The sequence below is a fragment of the Gallinula chloropus genome, assembly GCF_964237585.1.
Source record: "Gallinula chloropus genome assembly, chromosome: 5".
NCBI classification, from domain to species: domain Eukaryota; kingdom Metazoa; phylum Chordata; class Aves; order Gruiformes; family Rallidae; genus Gallinula; species Gallinula chloropus.
The window spans coordinates 30,993,133-30,998,961 of record NC_140090.1 but is presented as its reverse complement, the minus strand read 5'-3'; the positions used below and the strand labels follow the sequence as shown (position 1 = coordinate 30,998,961).

Below are 5,829 nucleotides of genomic sequence, written 5' to 3'. Positions count from 1 at the left end.
CTCTCTGCAGGTCAGGGACAAGGTGCTCGGCTGAGCTGCCAGTGTCATCTCACGCTCTCCTCCAGAAGCATTTACTGTGGGGCAGTAACACTACTTCAGCCTGCAGACATACTCCTTCTGGTTTGCATACAGCTGCTGGGCAACAGCAACACAGCAAGAGGCCAGGCCTGGTCTCCTAGGAAGGCTAGAAGCTGTAACAAGCAGCAGTGGGGAAACAGACACTGGAGCTGTTAAACAATTAGAAAAAGATGCAATTAAACTCTTTAAAAAGAGTGCAAAACTTTTCCTATTTTCAAAGCAAGGCCTGGAGCAAAGCCCCCTTCTTAAAAGTGCATAGGTTGCTGCAGTAGGCTTTATTCTGTCTTAAGCTGGGCTTTATTCAGAGGTATTTAAACAGGCTTTTTAAGCACGTTCCTAGTAGAGCAATAATGCACACTGGTGAGGCTCTCGGTATTGCGAGCTGCAGCCTCTTGCAAGGGCCGAGCAGCCAGGCATCAGGCTTTCCCCACACACCATGTCACCTGTGCTCACAAGCCCAAGCACCAGCACGCTGCTTTCTGTCAGCTCCAGCCCAGGGCGAGCCTAACATAACAGTGAGCACAGAGGAGCTTGGAGAGAAGGAAACACCAGCAGCAAAGGAAGAATAGTAGTCACATGCCAAAAACGGGAACCACAGAGACTGTGGTGTAGGGAGACCTCATAATTTTTTTCAACCATTGCTCACCCAGTTGATAGGACAGAAAAAGCCATGTCTGGCACATTAAACTTCGTATCACGTTCTGTTTTTAATTAAAGGTGCTGTCTTCGTTCCCTGAAAGGGACTTCCAACTCTAGTTTCAGACTGCAAATTCCCAGCCAGCTGCGTAAGTACTGTTATAGTGACACCATGTGGCTTCTGAGCATACTGTTGTAAGTAAGTGTGGAGACCAGCTCTGAGCGTCCAGAACCACACAAGGAACTTAGCTAAAAATACACGATGAAGCACAAGACCTTCGGGCCTCATTCATGGGAACTGTCCTGTTAGATGTGTAATTTCCAGATTGCACGTCACTTCTGGACCACAGGCCCTCTGCATCCTTTCTAGTCTGGAAGTTTGATGGAAGCAGAAGTGATAAAGAGTTCCTAGTCTGTGACCCAGAGCAGCTTCTGGGCCTTTGTAAGTTAAGTTTAAAGGGGAAAAAAAAGTGCCACATCAAAAAAAAAAAAAAAAATAAAGCTAGACAGCTCCCCTGCTATAGCAATTCCTGCATTTAGAAGAGTAGCTGTCTGTTGTTTTCTGCATTTGTTGTCTGCATTTAGAAGAGTAGCCCATTGTTTTCACGAGTTCCATTCTTCCACCACTAGAAAGAGAAGGAAGTCAGCTGCTGGTGCAAACTGGATTCCAGGCTGCAGCTTTTTCCATATAGGATTTGTGGGATAAACACACAGAGGTGCTCTTTATAAGCTCAAAGTATGAAATCAGTTACTTTGCATCTAACTAGCACTGTGCACACACAGCATGCCGAAATCTAGACACTGCCCCAAGGTCCCAAGTAATACAGGAATAAATAGTCTCCCAGCTACAAAGACTTTAGAGCAGCACCTTCCTCTCCTAAATAGCTCTGAGACAAAGTAAGCCCAACAAAGGCAGTACTTATTTAGTAGTACTTGGAGAGTCACAGATGTATTTGATATTTAAAGAACAGTTTGAGTCTCCTTGTTTCACTTTCCCTGCTGGCACATGTGCTTGTGTATCTGCTCCACAGAGCCTTGAGCTGTGCAAGGAAAAGTTACCTACTTAGAGACAACCCAAGGATCATGACTGGTTCAGTACTGCAAGCAGAGCCTCCACACTTGCAAGTCAGGTAAAAATACCACTAATTTCTAAGCTGGTTTACTCTGCAATATTGATTGTCAACTCGAAACCCTCCCCCACCTCCCAGATCTTGATCTTTTGTTTCCCTGTGCCTCTTCAATTCAGCATCGACAGCAATAGAACAACTTTACAGCAGCTGCCTTTGTTGGGTTTGCCCTTTAAGTGGCTCCTTTTATGACAGCTTTTAAGATGCAGGATGCTTGAAGAGTTAAAGCATTCAGAGCTGGAGTCTTAGCTTTTCATCTACTTTTCTAGAGTTAAAGAAGAGATAAGTGGAAATGATCTCCACTCTAATCCACTTCTAAGTTTCTCAAAGAAAATAAGTGCCGTTTGATTTTTAAACAGCAGATCTTTTGATGACATGTTTGTTGCCTGGAGATATGTGTAATGTAAATCATTTACAAAAACTACATTTGATAATAAGTCAGTGGAAGACCCTATACAGCTCTGCTGAGATATAAAGCAGAGGTTCAGTACCCAGAACACAACTACAGTCCTTGCTGCATCAGACTGAGCCTTCAGACAAGACCAGCAGAACAAGAAGCCAGTGAAATTACACAACTGCAACTGCACGTGTAGGAACAAGTGTATTGAGTAGAACCAAGAGGAGGGTTGAACAGCACCAGTGATTTACTAACAAAGCATAGAGTCAAAAGTCCTCCTTGCAACTGCCCTTCTGTGCTCTGTAGATATGAACATCCTTAGTGGAATCATAGTGGATCTCATATACAGAGAAACGGCCTCTCAGCATCTTCAGGAACTTCTTGTCCCGCTCATAGCGGATACGACAGGAAAGAAGGATCACGGTTTGCTCGGAGCAGAGGTGCTCCAGCGTCTGAAGCAGTTCTGCAAAAGTTTCTTCCAGATAAACGATGTCTGCACCCAGGACAAAGTCAAATGCTCCTGGAGGGAAGTTACCCAGGTCCTTTCCCCAAGTCAGTTCCTTCACCACGGCTCTCGGACGTAATTCAGAAGGTAAATTAGCCTGTACGTTTGACTCCAGGAACTCCAGTGCTGCCGCCCTGTCTGTGATGGTAGCACGAGCACCTAAGCGGTACAGAAGTGTATGTCTCAGACAAACAGTCGATGTCTATAAGCACAGCATTTGGAATACAATGCTCTATGTCTAACAGGCTCCCTAGTTAAACATTAGCAACTTCCCTGAGCTGCCTGATGACAAACAAACAGAACAAGCAAAAAGCCCACCACCCACCTACATCCTACCCTTCATCAGCCACTTCATATGGAAGATTACATTGGGTAAGGAACAAAAAGTGTTTTCTGGAGCTTTTTCTTAGTGCGTTTTGTTAGCAGAGGAGTTACTTTCTGCCCTTCCACAGGTGACAACAGAGCAAGTTACTGGGATTGTTATAATCAGCCTGCTCCAATTCCATGTTTGTTCAGTAGGAGAGAGGCAGCTAGACAGCCTCTTTCACAGGTCAGACAAAAGTCACGCCTGTGTGATTTGGACTGTATTTTGCCTAAGTGCTTTGCTTTTATTATTTCAACAGGCACTAAAGCTTTGAATTACAAAATTAATCTGGGACAATTAGCACAAATTTAACATAGAACCCAATACCTGCTTCAGCCACAGACAGATTGCAGGCAAATCACTTCATTTCTCCAGACCCCGGTTTCCCTGCCTACAAGATCAGCTAACACGGTTTATACAAGCCCAAAGAGTTGTTTATCTCTGTAGCTTTATCTATGCTGCATAGGAGGACAAGTGGAAGACAAGCAAGCACAGCACTTGCTCCCTGGGGGAGAATAGCTGCAGAACTGAATGCTGCTGAGCTGAGTGCCATGGTAACAGGCGTCAGCCTTAACAGGGTCCCCCTATAAAGTAAACTGCAGTGGCACCATCGCTACAATAAATAACGCAGCAGGCTCTGAAGTCTAACAGGAAAGGAAGGTGACTCACAGAGGAAACATCACAGTTCATATATGTAGCTGTGGTGCTAACTTCTGTACCAGGCATGTAGATGTAAAAGTGCTAGTTTCACTACATTTGTAAATTGCTTTAAACAAGAAAACAAAACCCAACCTTACCTAATAACGTGGCCACTATTCCCAGTAATCCGGTTCCAGCTCCCAGCTCAATCACAGACCGATCTCTGAGATCAATGCCTCCTATCTCCAGATAGGCACACAGGACAACAGCCTAAGCCAAGAGACAAGGGCAAATAAGTACAGGGTTCATTTCAGTCACACCAAACACAGGATTTCTGATTTACACTGAGAGGTTATGTGAAGGGTCAGGCACTTCAGGTCTGCTGCAAGACTTTGCTCAGCCCTTCTCTGCCTCCTGTGTGCACGTGTGGTCTTCTGTAAGTTTTATGTAGGCCTTTTACAGACAAAAGGAAGAAAGAACCATGGAGGCTACAACTTGGATGTGGTAACACTGCTTCATGAATCCCATAACATAACAGGAGGCCAAAAGAGCTGCATTTGGAGAAGAAAAGCTGAGGGGGTGTCAAACATCGGTGAATGAACTCAGCCTTGCAAAATTCCAGGATAAGGTTTCATAGTATCTTGTGTGGTATTTCTAAACGTTTCTACACAACACTGGCATGCCCTCAGGAAGGACACAGACAAAAGTAAAGTAGTCTGTATCTAATGTGTTATGTTTTATAGAAATCTTGGTAACAAGAACTTTCTACAGAGCAAGTTCTGTCAAAGCCGATGTCAGGAAAGACCAACAGCCCTGTGCACCAATTCATTTGAGGAGTTTGCTAAAATTGCAAAGAGTAAAGTACAATCTGTGTCTGGACAGAGGCCCAACTGACAGGAAGCCCTTGGATTCCTTCAGTGCTACTGCAGCCAACTGCCCTGCGACCTTTGGCCCACCACAAACCCGTCTGTTTTGAACAGTTCTTATCCCCCAGATAAAGTCTATCAGCAGTCCTCGACGCTACAGCCGGCAGGATCTGTGCTGTGCTCTGAAGGGCATTAAGCAAACGTGGTAAGAAATGGGTGAGAGTTCTGGGAGTTATCCGGGATGTCTCCTGTATTTGGCACTGGCCACGCAGGGCTGAAGGTGGCCTGTTTCCTTTGCAGCCCTCCAGGATCTCTTGTATGAGGGTGGGGGAAAAAGTACAGCTTTAACTTTTTGTAAAGGAAAAAAGACCAAAAACCAAACAAACTTAACAGGAAAAAAGCCTCCCCTTCAGAATGCCACGTTAGATCATTTTCTAAGGTGACCCTGGAAGCTCGGACAAGCGCTACAGGAAGCCATCAAGTACAGAAACACTCGGTTCGTGCAAACACCTACCGCATCCCAGACCACGGCCGCCACCCCCAGCCGCCGCCAGTCCTGCTTGACGCGGATGGTGTGGCTGGCGAAACGGTACGTGGCCGAGGGGCTGTGCAGCTGCCGCGCCGCCCAACCGGCTCCCTCCTCGTAGGGGACCAAGGCCATCCCGCCGGCGACCGACCGCAGCCCTCACCGCTCCTGCGGCTTCCGCGCCCGGCGGGCGGGAGCTAGCGCCTCCAGCATGGCCCTCCCCGAGCGCCTCGCTTGTCCTCGGCCGGCCCTGGCCGCCGCCGGGCCCGGGTGCGCTTCGCCCCGCGCCGCCGCCCGAGGCCGAGCTTAGGACAGGCGAAGGCCCGGGGCCGCCGCGGGGAAAGGCCGGCTCTACCCAGGCCCCGGGCCCGGCCCCTCGCGGCTCGACCCGCCCGCTGCTCACGCGTCGCAGGCCCTGGGCCGCCGCGGGGCGCCCGGCCCGGCCCACAGCGCCGCAGCCGGCGGCGGACGCGGCCTGCCCTGGCTGCAGCCTGGGTGGGGAAAGGCGGCGGGGGTTGGCGGCGCTCGGCGGCCTCCCCCGGCGAGTTGGTGGGGGCGATCAAGTCACGGGTACAAAGGGATGAGTCTGGGGCTGGAAGATCTCCAGAGCGCTCCTGTCCCCCAGCTGAGGGCAGCGAGGCAGAACACGGGCCGTGGCAATCCGCGGGGCCGTGCCAGCGGCCCAGCACCG

General features: G+C 48.9%; 1 protein-coding gene across 1 annotated transcript; it reads right to left on the bottom strand.

Moving 5' to 3' along the window:
• Positions 1-2,423: 2,423 nt before the first annotated feature.
• Positions 2,424-5,580, bottom strand: METTL21A (methyltransferase 21A, HSPA lysine). The gene is made up of 3 exons (XM_084264952.1): positions 5,127-5,580; positions 3,905-4,016; positions 2,424-2,902 (listed from the first exon to the last, which is right to left on the bottom strand). The coding sequence occupies exons 1-3, from the start codon at positions 5,271-5,273 to the stop codon at positions 2,505-2,507; spliced, it is 657 nt and encodes a 218-aa protein (XP_084121078.1). The 5' UTR covers positions 5,274-5,580; the 3' UTR covers positions 2,424-2,504.
• Positions 5,581-5,829: the final 249 nt, after the last annotated feature.